The 16977-nt window shown below is 41.5% G+C and overlaps 1 protein-coding gene across 2 annotated transcripts in view; it reads left to right on the top strand.

Moving 5' to 3' along the window:
- ankhd1.S (ankyrin repeat and KH domain containing 1 S homeolog) overlaps positions 1–16533 on the top strand; it is a 75950-nt gene extending 59417 nt beyond the window's left edge. Inside the window, exons 27-34 of one of the 2 annotated variants that reach the window (XM_041588761.1) lie at positions 5–139; positions 2498–2647; positions 3050–4593; positions 6209–6373; positions 8801–9043; positions 9916–10091; positions 12667–12843; positions 15693–16533. In XM_041588761.1, coding sequence (XP_041444695.1) covers positions 5–139; positions 2498–2647; positions 3050–4593; positions 6209–6373; positions 8801–9043; positions 9916–10091; positions 12667–12843; positions 15693–15752 — 2650 coding nt within the window. In that variant the 3' untranslated portion in view covers positions 15753–16533. Of the gene's footprint in view, positions 1–4; positions 140–2497; positions 2648–3049; positions 4594–6208; positions 6389–8800; positions 9044–9915; positions 10092–12666; positions 12844–15692 lie in introns of both variants that reach the window. The other variant, XM_041588760.1, reaches the window with a different exon arrangement.
- Positions 16534–16977: the final 444 nt, after the last annotated feature.

The raw sequence follows: 16977 nt of genomic DNA, 5'->3' as shown, positions 1-16977 counted from the left end.
ACAGACTTGAAAATGATTTGTGCCACAATGCACTAGCCAGTTACAAAACTGTGAGCGTGCCACCAATTGTGAAACTGAATCTAACCAGCCCTAAAAGAGGACAAAAAAGAGAGGAAGGATGGAAAGAAGTTATTAGAAGGTTGGTAATGGAATACAAATGTAATGTTATGTGTTATTCGGACTATGCAAGCTTTTGCCTTTTCTTTTATACTACTCGAACCTTGATTTCCTATAGAATAAAATCCTTAAATGAATACAAGAGCAAATCAACATTACTATTATAGTTCTGTTTTCCTTCATTAATAATTGCTGTGCAGCACTGATTTTCACGACTGTTACACGATGCAGTTGCCTGGAATGGAATTTTCCTGCAGGATGTTGGATACATTGTACAATACAGAAATTAAATACCACTAGATGCATTTTGTAATTTTTACTGGAAAGCCATGCAGATGAATCCAGATATGGAGTACAAATTCACATCAATCCCAGAGATCCCCCCAATAGATTGAAACAGTCACAGTTCGAATTAATCTTGGTAACTCTCCTCCCCAGTGGTAGTAATGCCTGTATTCGTGATCCTTTCCCCAGCAGAGGTATACTCACGGGGGTATCTTTCTGTCTGTCCCCTCCCCCCTGCCCTTGTGCTTACCCATTCTCTGTGATCTCTTGCTTCTTTGGCAAATCTCCTGCTCTAAGCTCACCCACTCATGTCCCTGTGCTGGCGGCTGATCACAGCAAGATTACTAACCCCACTAGCTTCCTCCTTAGAGCCTTAAGCTGCCTGACTAAACAATCTGGCCCTGCTTTTATCTCCTAGAGCTACTATAACAATGTTAACTATACTGAACTGTAACTAACAGGCCTGACAACGACCTGGACCCAATCCTGCACGGAGGAAGAAAAGCCCTGAGCACGTGTGTTCTCCTTTTATACTTTTAAACACTGCCACCTACTGGGCAAGCCTTGACCTAGCTCCATTACAATTGACCCAGGAAAAGGGACAAAGTTGCCTGGGTGAATCCAAGGCATACCTCCCAACTGTCCCTTTTTCAGAGGGACAGTCCCTCTTTTGACAGCTCAACCCGCAGTCCCTCATTTGTACTGGAAAGTCCCTCTTTTTTTCTGCACTGAACAGCCAGAAAAAGAATCAAAGTTTCTCACTTAATTGGCTTTTAGCAGAGAGCCCAGAACAGCTAACAGGTGCAAATAAGATACTTTGTAACAATTTTGAGACACAAAAACACAGTTTAGATAAGGAGAAATATTTTCAAACTTTCATAACCTGCCAAATTTTGTAAAACGAACATGGTAATTAGGGGTTGTGGCCACAGAAAGGGGTGTGGTCAAAAAATTGCTGCGCTACGTAAAAAAAATGTTGTCCCTCTTTTTACTTCCAAAATGTTGGGAGGTATGATTATTCCAAGGACCACTTAGGTGTCCCAAATACAGGAGAAACTGCCTGAGTAAAACATACCTAAACCTCAGGGTCTCTACACTAGAGTAGTCTTTATTAAAGGGCAAATAAAGGCAAAACAAATAAAATCCCATTTTTACTTTCTTTAATGAAAAAGAAACCTATCTCCAATATACTTTAATCAAAAAATGTGTACCGTTTTTATAAGAAACCTGACTGTATGCAGTGAAATTCTCCCTTCATTTACTGCTGTGGATAGGAATTGGCAGAACTCAAGCAGCTTTGTTTATGACGATCCCTAAGCAGCACAGACAACACTGAGCATGTGCACAGTCTTAGTCTTGCAAAGATGTTTAACAAAGTTAAAAGATGGTGACCCCCTGTAGCCAGCTTTAAAAGTATAAATTATTTGTTTGATTAGGCTTGTGGTGCAGTAAGTTCATGTTTATATTTAGTATACAAAATACAGCATTTCTAGCCTTATTCTATTTTAGATATGCCCTTTAAAGGACCAGTGACAGCAATTTTTTTAATTAAAAAATGTGTTGGTGTAGAACGAAAAAAACCCCACAAAGACATTAAACTTTTAAATCGCTACGTCTTTATTTGCGCCCCACAAAGACATTAAACTTTTAAATCGCTACGTCTTTATTTGTGCTCCTCTTCAAAAAAGGCAATCCATTGTGCGGCGCTCGATTTCTCCTCCCTGCTTTCCTTATAGGAGATAGCCAGGGAGAAGAAATAGAGCTCCGCATGATGGATCGTCGCCTTTCCTGAAGAGGAGCGCAAGGGGAGTTTCGGTAAGTTATTTCTTAATAAACACTTAGCGATTTAAATGCTTAATATGTCTCTTTGTATGTTTTTTTCGTTCTACACTAACTATTTTTTTAACAAAAAAAATTTGTTACTGATCTTTTAAACAAACATATAACTTTTACCAGCAGTGCATTTTATTTTAATTACTTTTTGGTGTTACTTTTTTTGTTCATTTTGTTTTACAAACCAAGAAAAAAAGCACACGACGAGAAGTTTTCATACAAATGCTGATTTTTTTTTTAAAATGCTTTTGCCCCACCACAGGTCAAAGAAGCTTTCTGTACCTGCATCTGTAGTTTCCAGGATAATGGGGAGAGGAGGATGTAACATTACTGCCATTCAGGATGTGACTGGTGCCCACATTGATGTCGACAAACAAAAGGACAAAAATGGAGAGAGAATGATTACAATCCGGTATGTTCTAATAGTATCTGGAAGCTGCAAGTCCCACATTTCTCCGTGAGAGAACAGTTGTAATCCATGCACCGTACATTGATTATTGTGTGTTTTTTTTATTTTTATTAAATTTACACATAAGTGACCCAGAAAAAGTACTGAGTTTAACATGATGGTATAACCCTTCCATAGGAGCAGTACTGTGCTGTTGCAGGCTGAGCAATAACTATATCAAATGACATGGGGAGTCATTAGCCAATGGACTAGCCTGCTTTGGCTGTATGTTTTGAAAAGTATCCGTAAAGCAATATTTTTCTTTTTAATGGGGTACTTGTTAGCAAGTGTAAATACGCCACATTTCACCTGACCAAATGGGACATGTAAAGCAAACAGATCATTAACGTTCTCTTTGTTTTTCAGGGGAGGTACAGAGTCGACCAGGTATGCAGTGCAGCTTATAAACGCTCTCATTCAGGATCCCGCAAAAGAACTTGAAGACTTGATTCCAAGAAACCACATCCGCAATCCTATCAACTCGAAACTAAATTCCATGTCTCAGTCGGGAGCAAGCAACTTATCCTCAAACAAAGCTGCGTTTTCTCTGAGTACTGCCACAGTATCCACGTCCCAGCCTATGGGTTTACCAGTGTTTCCGACCCCCAATAGACCAAACAAAAGTATGCAAACAAATGTACGTTCACCTTTCAAAGTAAGTCTCCCGGTATCTTATTCTCATCCTCATTTTGCCCTTTTGGCTGCTCAAACAATGCAGCAAATCCGACATCCACGTTTACCCATGGCCCAGTTTGGAGGAACCTTTAACCACGCCCCGAGCACATGGGGTCCTTTCCCTGTGAGACCAGTCAGTCCTGGTAGTGCAAACAGTTCTCCAAAGCACAATGGTAATGGGCGTTCAGCTCATCAAATGGGAAGCTCCATGTTCACAGACAGCACAGCAACATCAATGAGTAGCCCAGTTGCAATGTCTCCCTTAGCTCAACATTTGTGCATGGCCGATAGTTCTTCTCCCTCTTCCAGAAAACAACTGACCTTCTGCCCTAAAACCAACAACGTGTCCTCTGTGACTTCCCTGGCATCCAGCATCACCCCTCTTCCTCCGGATTCATCAAATAGTGGGACAATCTCCAGTGCACTTTCACCTCCCAGTGTTGCACAAACAGAGCACTTTATTTTATCTAAAAGTGAAGCTTTTTCATCACCCAAAGAAAAACCTTCCAAGATAGATCAGCCAGCGGATGTGTTCTCTTTATCTCCTGCCAGGTTCAACAACTCTTTGTGTAATAATAATCGAGTAGGCCAGTCCCACCAAAATAGTAGAAAAGATGAAATGCAGCTTTCTGGCATTTCAGATATGAGCCAGCCAAAGACTGTGTCCCTAATGCCTAATGTAGATTCCTCCTCAGTATCTCCATCCTCCATAAGAGCTGCAGTACAAGGAGGTGGGGAGTCTCCGGATAACGGCAGCATTTTACATCTAACCGCTGCTTCGGTTGCAGCCCCAAATGGCTCTCAGAGAATGCAGTCTACAGGTACTTTCTACTCAGTAGGTCCTTCTATGGTGATGCAACAGGAGAACCAGGCTATTTATGGGACAGATCAACTTTCAAATACCCCTCAGGAAGCACAAAAACAACTAAGCCAACAGCCTGCGGTGCCAATGACCCCTGTTATGAACAGTTCACAAATGCACCTTAATGTGGCCAATAAACATTTGCCTCCTTCGTTTGGACCAGCATTTCTCAATCACTTTTCTAGTCTTTTTGATAGCCGGGTATCATCAATGAACCAAAACTGGGGGGGATGCCCAGTGGCTCCACAAATGGGCGATCCAGCTTTTCACACCCAGTCTCCTTTTATTGGACATATGGACGGTATGCATTCTTCAGAAGGTTCCAAAGCTCCAGGCTTTAGGTCATCTCAGAGAGCGCCATCTGGTTCAATCGGTGAGTTATCGTAAATACTTTAACGGGAAACTATTGCGTAAATTAAAATTTAATAGAAGCTTCAGCATGCTGAAATAAGAAACTTTCTAAATACAGTTAATTAAATATTCTGTACTGTTTCTGAAATAATCAAGTTTATCTTCCCTATTCCTCTCTCAGCATCTGTTTCTCGTCATTCTCTCTTCATGCAGCAGTTGGGTGTCAGATATTCATTGACAGTTAGATCCAATATATCTTATAGGGGGGCTCCTTTTGCCTAGAAGATGTATTAGAGCTTCCTCTATTAAAATCACCAGTAGGGATGTAGCGAACTGCCGAGTATGTGTTCGCGAACGCCGTTCGCGAACACCGGCAAAAAATGCGAACAGTTCGCGAACAGTTCGCGAACTTCGAACATCCGAAAATCGTTCGAATCGAACGATCGAAGCCATTCGATCGAATGATTTCATTCAATCCAATGGCTTCGATCATTCGATTCGAACGAAAATCGTTTGATTTTAGCGATCGAATGGTCGAACGATTTTGACGCGAACGCCTATTGGCGAACGTCGCGCGACGTTCGCGAACTTGCGGCGGACGCGAACAGTCGAAGTTCGCGCGAACTAGTTCGCCGGCGAACAGTTCGCTACATCCCTAATCACCAGACATCATGTCTCTCTACATGCAGAATTTTTGCAAAAGGCAGTTATTTTGTCAGATTTTGTTTGTACTGGAATCAGTTACAAACTGTTTTTTTGACCATCAAGAAACAGGAAGTGCTGTCATTGTAAACCGGAAGTGACATAATTAGAAGTAGGCGTGATCAGAAAAAAAGGAGTAAAACTCGCTATTGAGAAGACCCATGGCCCGAAACACGAGCCGCAAACCCGGAGAACCGCTAACCCCCGTCTATACCCGCTCCCGTAACCTCTACCTGCTGGTAACTCGTGGGTACCCGACCCACTGCAGGCCTCTACTACAAGGGTCATAACCAGCAGTGCAGGCACAGACAAAAACTGCTTTCCGTTATAATTAATGAATATACAATGGATACGTTTTCCTAGGGAGGAGTGGGAGTATAGTCCTGAGTGTGGCCTGTGTTTCAATGTACAAATTTATTTTCTGCTTTAAGTGCTTTATATACAAGTTATATAATTTTGGATATTTAAAGGAGAAGGAAAGCTACCACGGCAGTTTGTTGCCAATAGATTAGCCACAACAGTGCAAGCTAGAAGACCATTTTAATTCTTTAGAATGCTTTTCCATACCGGAGTAATCGGCTCTAGACACAGTCTCTGTTTGTTTACTAGCTTGCTGTGACATCAGTTCCTGCCTGAGTCTCTCCTTGCTCGCTCATAGCTCTGGGCTCAGATTACAGCCGGGGGGGGAGAGGAGCAAACTGAGCATGCTCAAGCACAAGCCCTGGAAGTTTGAGCTGAAAACAGGAAGTCTGATACAGAAGCCCATATGTACACAATAGAAGGAAATAAACGTGGTGTTTCTTTTGACAGAGGACTCAGAGCAGCATTACTTTGAGGGTTTACTGGTGTATTTATATAGACCTTTCTGATTAAGCTTACTTAACTTCCTTCTCCTTCAAAAAGATAAACCACATATATTCCATTTTTATTTTTAGCTATAGCCTCTTTAGAGACATCGGACCCTTCCTCTTCTGCACCCCTGATGGCGTTTTCATCAAGTGTCCATGCAAATCAAGCCTTTCTGCAAGGTCCTACAGGGACACCCAACTTTAGCAGGCAACATTTTTCCCCGCATCCTTGGACGAATGCTTCCAATACATGTATGTACCTTACAGGTATGGGAATTTGTTATCCAAAATGTATGGAAATCTGTTCTACTAAATGCTTAGGACCTGGGGTTTTCCAGTAATTTAGATCACAGGATCTTAATTCTACTGAAAAGTATTTAAACATGAAATAAACACAATAAGATTGTTGTACGCCATTAAGAATCCATGCAGCTCTGTTTCATTTCAGGTACTGTTTTGTTGAAACCGAGTCATAAGCTTAAAATAGAATCCGTGATGGGCTTCTTGTAATTCACAGCTTTCTGGATAACGGGTTTCCAGATATGAGATCCTATACCTTTTTATTTGTTTTTTTATTACGTGGTCATAGAATATGTTGCTACGTAACATACCTCACAGGGCTGTCTATAAATTTGACTCAACATGGTTGCTACAGAAAGTTTGGTGTACTATGGATGAAATGTCCCTTACCAGTGATGAGCGAAATTTTTTGCAGACCATTGATTTGACGTGTGAAAAGAAATACTTTGATGCATTGTACCGAGTTTCGCAAGTTCTTAGCTAAGCGAAACAGGTCAGATTCATCCACCACTAGCCCTAACCAATTATTATTCTTGTTTTCGAACTTTGCCAATGGGAAAAGAGAGAACACTCCCTTGGGTTTTATTGCTTCTCTTGCTAGCTAATAAAATCCCTATGGCCGTGTGCATTTAGGCTATGGCATAACCCAATCTGAACTGTCAATTTTGTGACACTTGCTATGGGCAAGAAATTGACTGCGATTTCATAATGTTCACACTGACCCCGTGAAAAGCTTTAAAGCACTGTAATTACATGGTTATACATTTACTTTTGAGGCCTCTGCTAGTGTAGACAAACAGTGTACATTAATATTTACTGTTATGATATTCCAGAATAGAAGTTGTAGGTTTGTTTTCCTGCATATTGATATATGATCAGGTGCAGGGAGTTGCAAGGGAATAAATGCAGCAGTTCTGGGATGATTTAGTTTAATTGCAGGGAGTTGCAAGAGAATAAATGCAGCTGTTCTGGGACAAATTATGACCAGGTGCTGGAAGTTGCAAGGGAATACATGCAGCTCTTCTGGAACAATTTATGATCAGGTGCAGGGAGTTGCAAGGTAAAAATGCAGCTCTTCTGGAACAATTTATGATCAGGTGCAGGAAGTTGCTAGGGAATAAATGCAGCTGTTCTGGGACAATTTATGACCAGTTGCTGGGAGTTGCAAGGGAACAATGCAGCTCTTCTGGAACAATTTATGATCAGTTGCAGGGAGTTGCAAGGGGAAATGCAGCTGTTGTGGAACAGTTTATGGTCAGGTGCAGGAAGTTGCAAGGGAATAAATGCAGCTCTTCTGGAACAATTTATTGTCAGGTGCAGAGAGTTGCAAGGGGATAAATGCAGTTGTTCTGGAACAATTAAGGTGCAGGGAGTTGCAAGGGAATACATGCAACCGATGTTCTAGAAATGTATAACATATAATAACAGATACAGGGAGTTGCAAAGGGGGAGGGGTGAGCAAAGTCTTCAAGCTAATACAGACAATTTTGATCTAAAAGGTATTAAAATAAAAACGATTTCTTCTATTTTACATGGTTTTAAGCATTGTGAATATTTATGCTTTATGTCCCCTTTAAAGGAATTGTTCAGTATAAAAATAAAAACTGGGTAAAAAATGTTTCTAATATAGTTATTTAGCCAAAAATGTAATGTATAAAGGCTGGAGTGACTGGATGTCTAACATAATAGCCAGAACACTACTTGCACCTGCTTTTCAGCTCTCTTGGTTTCCATTGATTGGTTACCAGGCAGTAACCAATCAGTGACTTGGGGGGGGGGGGCACATGGGTCATAACTGTTGCTTTTCAATCTGAGCTGAATGCTAAGGATCAATTACAAACTCACTGAACAATTATGTCCCATTTGGCCCCCCTTATAGTCACTGACTAACTCAGAGTTAGAGAGCTGAAAAGCAGGTTTGTGTTCTGTTATTTTACACATCCAGTCTCTCCAGCCTTTATACATTACATTTTTGGCTAAATAATTATATTAGAAACATTTTTAATTTTGCACAGCCTATCTATCCAGTTTTTATTTTTATACTGAACTGTTCCTTTAAATTTTCACCATCGCTACCTTAAAGTGGAGAAGCTGTAGGTGTTTGGCACACAGAAATGTCCCTTTTCAAATATCACAGGTTTGCACAATACATTAAAGCTGAAATAATATCCCTTATGAAACATGGGTGCAGTACACTAAGATCGATTTTATTTGGGGCCATAAGCAAAGCATTCCTGGGGAATATAGTGAGTTGCTGGACACTGTATTTTAGATAAAAAAGGACAAGACTGTGCACTCGTTGGGAATAAGAGGCATATTTTTTACACTGGCAGCATTTTGGGAAATACTTGGTACTTTACTAATCTTCACATTTTTCAGGTGAGTGTCCAGTTTCGTCTGGAGCACCATCTCCATTGTCCTCTGTATCAACATCTTCGTCCCTGGGTCAGCAGATACCACCCAACTTGACTTACGACCGCAAAATACCTCCTCCAATTGGAACAGAAAGGCTTGCACGAATACGACAGGGAAGTTCAGTGGCTCCTGCTGCTTTGGGAACCGGGTTTTCAGCTCCAGTTGGGAATGCCGGCATTTGGTCATTTGGAGTAAACAATGAATCTGGTAGGTAAATGCCAGGTTAAAGGAGAACTAAAGCCTAACTAAATGGTGTACATTATGTTTTGGTCTTATGTACCAGCCCGAGGCAACCACAGCCCTTTAGATCTGTGTCTCCAAAGATGCCCCAGTAGCTCCCCATCTTCTATTCTGCTGATTCACTGCACATGCTCTGTGCTGCTGTCACTTACTGAGCTTAGGGACCCACTCACAATATACAGTACACATAGAATAGAAATGTCACAATATAAGGCTGATTAGTAATTAATACAGATAATTACTACATGGCAGCACAGAAACCAGAGCAATTAGCATCAGAATTCAATAATCAGCCCTGTAGCATCAGCTTATATTACAGGGGAACCTCATTTTCTGCTGGATAATTAGTGACGAGCCCAAAGCTTAGCTTCTCAACAGCTGCTCAGAGTCCACTGAGCATGTGAGTGTCACAGACACTTTCCAAGATGGTGACCCCCTGTGACAAGTTTGAAGTCCCGGATCATTGCTGCTATTGACAAGCTGAAACTTTAGGCTGGTGCTATGGGTTCAGTATATAAAATGAAATTTTTAGCCATATTCATTTTTATGGGTAAGTTCTCATTTAAAGAGACAGAATGGAATTGCCCACCTGTTGCCATGTTGGTTTCGTTTTTTTTAATATACCCAAGCTTGAATGCGAGTTCATAGATCTCTCACATTTCTGTAGGACACTGACCACAAACCTCTGGTTTTAGCAGTCAGCTCTCCATGTAGAATACGTCTGCTCCTACTGTACCTGACTGTCAACATTTGTATGGTTCCCCTTTTCTTTCTATCCAGCTGCCTCCTCCATATTTATTTTATGTCCAATGAATGAATGCTTGTTTTTATTCTTTCAGAGGATTTCTCTGGTTGGTCCCACCCAGTCATGGGCAGCCATCCTATACACAAGGCTCATCCAGACAGCGTGGCCTTTTCACAGCATCAGCAGATGGAGCGAGACGAATCGGGAATGCTGAATCCTTCCAATTTATTTCACCAAACCGTGTCAAATAATTTTGTGGATATTTCAAAAGTAAGTTTGCATGAGACTATTTACTTCTGGCTGCCTCCATCTCTTTACATTTTTTTCTCAGCCGTGTCCTGTTGCTTTTCCTTGCTGTCCAAAACACTGCCTTGCAAAAGTATTTACCCCCTTGGCTTTTTACCTATTTTGTTACATTCCAACCTGTAATTTAAATGTTTCTTAATCTTATTTTATGTGATTGATCTGCACAAAATAGTCTAAGTTGGTGAAAAAAAATATATAAAATATATATAAAAAAGAATTTAAAAACAAAACTGAAAATTGCCATGTGCATATGTATTCACCCCCTTTGCCATGAAGCCCCTAAAAAATCCTGGTGCAACCAATTACCTGCAAAAGTCACATAATTAGTGAAATGAAGTCCACCTGTGTGCAATCGAAGTGTCACATGATCTGTCAGTATAAACACGCATTTTCTGACATGGTACCACAACAAACCTGCCAAGAGAGGGCCGTCCACCAAAACTCAGATGGGGCATGGAGGGCAATAATCACAGAGGCTGCACAGAGACCAAAGGTTGCCCTGAAGGAGTTGCAGAGTTCCACAGCAGAGACTGGAGTATCTGTCCATAGCACCACAATAAGCCATAGGCTCCATAGAGCTGGTGTCACATTCGGCACCCTAACTCCAGAACCAATGCTAAGTTCCCTGGTCCCGGCTCTTGCTTCTGCCATTAACATACGCCTTTCACCTCGGGAGGAGCCCTCAGCTAACTGGATGCCGTCATGTCTTACTAAGAGAGTAGCAAAGCTAAAGGTTTTGGACGAGCAAAGGGGCACAATTGTCTCACCAAGGATACTGGATGGAAGAACACAACTAGGAAGGCAGAACAGACAATACAGCGTGAAACAGGCAGGCTGGGCCAGCACAAGCAGAGTAGAATAGTCCGCCAGGCCGGAATCAGGATTGGAGAGCATAGAATAGTCAGACAGGCCGGAATCCGGATTGGAGAGTGTAGAATAGTCCGCCAGGCCGGAATCAGGATTGGAGAGTGTAGAATAGTCAGACAGGCCGGAATCAGGATTGGAGAACGTAGAATAGTCAAGACAGGCTGGAATCAGGATTGGAGAGTGTAGAATAGTCAGACAGGCCGGAATCAGGATTGGATAGTGTAGAATAGTCAAGACAGGCCGGAATCAGGATTGGATAGCGTAGAATAGTCAAGACAGGCTGGAATCTGGATTGGATAGCGTAGAATAGTCAGACAGGCATGGGTCAGCTTGGAGAGGTCAGAATAAACAGGCAAGGTAAGGGTCAATAACCAGAAGAACAATAGAATATACTTAGAAATAGCACCAGGAACAATGGGCAATGTGTTTAATTACAAAGCCCCTTTAGAATTTCGTGCTGTTGCACGATGATGTCATCACGCCGGTGCGTAAACCGGAAAGCGTGCAGTCGCATGCACCATAGGAACACCGGCTCTGAAGGGGACCAGAAACATGCGGCGGGTTGTCCCCACTGAAGGCACAGCGTACGCCCCGCATGCCAGCGAGTGGACCACTAGACCACCAGGGTAACTATTTGTCGTTACAGCTGGGCTTTAAAGAAGAGTGGCCAGAAAAAAGCCATTACTCAAAAATAAGAAGGCATGTTTTGAGTTTGCCAAAAGGCACATGAACGACTCCCCAAACGTATGGAGAAAGGTGCTCTGGTCAGATGAGACTAAAATTGGACTTTTCGGCCACCAAGGAAAATGCAATGTCTGGCGCAAACCCAACACATCCCATCACCCCAAGAACACCATGGCTACAGTAAACACGGTAGTTGCATCTTGCTCTAGGATGTTTTTCAGCAGCAGGGACTGGGAAACTGGTCCGAGTTGAGGGAAAGTTGGTGCTTAATACAGGGATATTCTTGAGCAAAACCTGTGTCAGTCTGTTTGTAATTTGAGACAGGGCCAGAAGGAGCTGGAGCAGTTTTGCCTTGAGGAATGGCAGAAATCCCAGTGGCAAGATGTGGCAACTCATAGATACATATCCTTAGCCACTCGCATCTGTAATTGCCACAAAAGGTGGTTCTACAAAGTACTGACTTTAGGGGGGTGGGTGAACAGTTATGCACACTGAAGATTTCTGTTATTTTGTCCTAATTGTTGTTTGCTTCACAATATAAAAAAAAACAAAAAACATCTTCAAAGTTGTAGGCATGTTCTGTAAATGAAATGGTACAAACTCTCAATCCATTTTTATTCCAGATTGTGAGGCAACAAAACATGAAAAATGCCAAGGGGGGTAAATACTTTTGCAAGGCACTGTATTCCCTCTTGTGTCTTCTCTTTTATTTTCTTTCATTGATATGCCACTGTCTGGCAGTAGCCTTTGTTTCTCTATGGCTTGCTCCATATTTATTCTGTTGCACTGTACATTATGTATGAACGCCTCCTCTTATGTTTCTCCAGCCAGATTTTGAAATGAAATCTGTTGGAAAATAACTCCATTCAATTTGGCCTGTTCTCAACCTTGACAATAAAGTGCAGATAAAAACCAATCTCACTCAGGACCGTACAGATTGCTTATTACTCCTGGATATTAAATAGAAAAACACTTTTGATTTCAATAGGGTCTCCCCATGTCTTTGTATGGGGGCACAGTGATCCCTTCACATACACAAATGTCGGACGCTCCTGATTGTCCCGTATTTAATGGAGTTCACCCACAAGATGCTGCTGCTGCTGCTACTTGGAGTCCAATGATTAAGGTGGTGCCCAGTTCAGTCGAATGTACGGATGCCCAGAAGGTACAATTTACTTAATCTGTGTTTTGTTTCATTATTTAAAGGGGACATGCATCCACACAACTACCCTGCACTTTGTACAGTTTTAAAATGCCATGGAGTTTGGAATCTGTGCTGAGGGGCATATTAGTGATAATCGGGGCTAGTAACCTGCCCTCACCCAAACCTGAGATTGAGCCGTGCCTCTGCAATGATTTCTCGAGGAAATGCCCCTATTTTTATATACAGATTCAGGCATCGGAGTTCCACGCAGCCATCTTCCGAGTGAGAGACTGGTAAAGCGGCGCATGCGCAGTTGGAGCAATTTGCCGGTATGCGACAACTGCACATGTGCCGAAATGGACAGAAATCGCAGAAGTGCCGGAAGAAGACAAAGACCCGGAGATGGCTGTTTGGAACTCCGATGCCTGAATCTGTGCCGACGGGTAAGTATAAAGTTGGGGGTATGACCCCGGGGGGCAACTATGCTGGGGAGGGAGGCGGGTCTACGTGGTTGGGGGGTAGGGGTTTTTTTGACTGCATAAAACTGCAAAAAATAGTAGGAATGCACCGAATCCACTATTTTGGACTCGGCCAAACCCCAAGAATCCGTCTCGAAAGATTCAGCCGAATACCAAACCGAATCTGAATTTGCATATGCAATTAGGGGTGGGAAAAAAATTTTACTTCCTTGTTTTGTGACAAAAAGTCACACAGGATTCAGTTCAGCCGGGCAAAAGGATTCCGCCGAATCCGGATCCTGCTGAAAAAGGCCGAACCGAATCCTGGATTTGGTGCATCCCTAAAAAATATAAAAGAAAATTGCAGTAGTGCTTACCGGTAGTCAGTGGTTTCATTTTAGCTTTGCCTCTTGAATCTTTTGGGGGGCTTTTTTCTCTTTCACAAACTCCTTCTTTTTGTTTTTGCAGTGGTTTCAGATTTTATGCTCCCTGTTCAGTTGTTGCTGACCATTTCCCCAGAGACAGGGACACTTTTTACAGTAACAGTTGGTGAGGGGTGGGACAGAGGCTGATGCAGGGGAAAGCGGTTTTGTTCTCCTTTAATTTCCCTAGCAACTAGACAGCAGCTGGAAGATGAATTGTCTTGAATAGAAACCTACATAACAAAAACTGTAATAATAAGACTGCAAAGCAGAATGGCGAGGGGGATAGTGATTCAGCAGCCATGAAAATAAAGCTTGAAAACTTGCTTAGAATTGGTCCATGTATAACCTACTAAATAGGGATGCACTGAATCCAGGATTTGGTTTGGGAGCCTTTTTCAGCAGGATTCAGCCGAATCCTTCTGGCAGGCCAAACTGAATCCTAATTTGCATATGCAAATTAGGAGTGGAGAAGGGAAATAGTGTGACTTTTTGTCACAAAACAAGGAAGTAAAAAATGTTTTCCCCTTCCCACCCCTAATTTGCATAAGCAAATTAGGATTTGATTCAGTATTCGGGCGAATCTTTTGCGAAGGATTCCGGAGTTCAGCTGAATCCAAAATAGTGGATTCAATGCATCCCTAATACGAAGTGGCAGATTTATTAAGGGATGTACGGTAAATTCGAATTTTCAAATTGTATTTTTGGTCAAAACTCACAAATTGGAATTGGGAATAATCGAAACTCGATTTGAATTCGAAATTTGAGATTTATGAAGCCTTGACCCTGGGAACAGCTTGAATTTTGACTATTCACCACCTAAAATCTGCCGAGTTCATGTACAAGTCAATGGCAGAGGTCGAGTGACCCATTTGGAGATGTTAATAGCCTTCCTGACATTAGTCTTTTTCAGAAAAAAAAAACTATTCAAGTTTATTCGAATCAAATTCAGTTAAGAGTTTTCGAGTCGATAATATTCGTTCGCGTTTTAGAATATTTCTTAAATAACCTCCCATTAAAATTTTGAGTATATTCATAAAAAATAAAAAAAAAGTTCACACATATGGAATTTGACCTTTGATAAATGGGCCTTCCCATGTTCATTTAAAGGGGAAGTAAAGTCTAAAATAGAAGGCTAGAAATGCTGTATACTAAATATAAACATGAACTTACTGCATCACAATTTTCAAAACAAATGATTTATGCTTTTAAAGTTGGCCACAGGGGGTCACCATCTTGTAACTTTGCTAAACATCTTTGCAAGACCAAGACTGTGCACATGCTCAGTATGGTCTGGGCTGCTTAAAGATCGTCATAAATTATGAAAACAGCACAAGTCAAATAATATCTGCCAGAAGCCGATACAGCAAGAAATTAATAATCAGAATATACAGACTGCACTGGGTCCTGTGTTGATATATAATCTAATGTGGATTTATAGTTTTTGTATTGTTTAATACAAACTTTCTCCAACTCTGCAGAACCAGTGGCTACAGCAAAATAAACCTCCAAATAGAATCCCAGTTTATTTGTTTAAATCTGGCTCCATGATCGTTGTCCCTGCAGCTGGAGCTGGAAACAGTAAAGGGGATGTAAAGGCAAAAATAAAATCCAATACAAATCTCGACATAGTCGCCGACTGCTCTACAGGGAAACAAACAAAGCTGCTTGAGTTCTGCATGGCTGGGAAGTAAGGCGGGGGCTCCCCCTGCTGTTCATAAGTATGATTGTTTCCCTGCCCAGCAGTTAGGGACTGTCTGACAATTCCTATCCACAGCAGTAAATGAAGGGAGAATTTCACTGCATACAGTCAGGTTTCTTATAAAAACGGTACATATTTTTTAATTAAAGTATATTGGAGATAGGTTTCTTTTTCATTAAAGAAAGTACAAATGGGGTTTAATTTTTTTGCCTTTACATGCCCTTTAAAGATGAAAATCTCCTCGTCATTCAATATTGTCTGACAGTTTCTTCTTCTTCTTCTTTACAGATGTGGCCAGGAACCTGGACACCCCATATTGGAAATGTGCATTTAAAGTACGTTAACTGAATTAGAGGAAACCGTTCAACACAAAACTGAAATACTTGAGCGCACCGGGGAGTTTGGTTTATTTCATTTTTATGGTTTAGTTTTCCTAATGACACAGTTCTAAGGTGGGCCGGTGGGCCGGAAACAGAGTCCCGTTGCTTCAGAACAAACTTTCCATATTTAATAGCGAAATTGGGTTGAGTCTGGTCATGTGAAGTAAAAATCCATGACTTCATGCAGTGGGTATTGGCCAAGCATTATTAAAACATGGCGGCATTCAGACAAGAAACATTTACGAAAAGGGGATTTCCATTCATAAAGTGAAAACATAACATTTTGCATAAAGTTTAAGAAAATAATAATAAAGAGGCATCGGTCTGATCTTTTCTATTCTCTGCAGCAGAAACAAAGCAGTAAGAGTCGGCTCTCCTCCTGCCAAGACTCCAGGTATTGCGGGGACTTCAGTCTTTCCAGGAGGGAGTTGACTCTGATGTTTCAACAGTCAGGAGCAGCAGTGCAGAGGATTGAAAGGAACGGGGGGGGGGTTCTGATTTCAGTTACATTTACAAATAAATCTATAAAAATCAAAAATGTTTTCAATGCTTTATTTCATTATGTAAAATGTAATGGTTCTCATTGTTTGGCCGGAGTTCCCTTTCAAGACGGTAAATGTTTCGCGGGTTTTCAAACCCACAACAAAATCTGAGTGCAGCTTCCTGTTGTTTAGTTGTTCTGCCTTATGTAGCCTTTATTAATGTGAACTATATTCCCAAATATACAATAAAAAAGTGCTTACACCAAACTCCAGCTTTAGCCGTCATTTTCTGTAGTATCTTTTTTTAGGGTGAGGAGCCTCCTATTCAAGTGTATTTTATTAGGGGCATATAAATAATAAAACTTGTCAGCCATTGCAGTCCTTTCCCAGGTCATTTGCCTTTCTTTCGTTTCTACAAATTCACATCCACAATCTCCGCTGTCGCCATCTGAAGGGAATGTCGTCTGTCCAGCCAGGCCCAGAACAATGTGCAGGTTACAAGATAACCCATCTCCCTGATTCCTGAAACTCTCACCATGTTTCTGAGCTGCTCTGCTTCCAACTGGCAACACCCTGCAGGTGGAAAAACCAGACATTGTTTTATCTAATGGAGGAATGGCCAAAACTACCCATGATGCCTTTCATTCACTTTAAGGCTAGGACTAGTCTGGGCCTAAGTTCATCAGCCTGATGAAATCCACAAGCCGACTT

The sequence above is a fragment of the Xenopus laevis genome, chromosome 3S (assembly GCF_017654675.1).
Source record: "Xenopus laevis strain J_2021 chromosome 3S, Xenopus_laevis_v10.1, whole genome shotgun sequence".
NCBI classification, from domain to species: domain Eukaryota; kingdom Metazoa; phylum Chordata; class Amphibia; order Anura; family Pipidae; genus Xenopus; species Xenopus laevis.
This window is presented reverse-complemented; position numbering and strand designations above follow the sequence as displayed.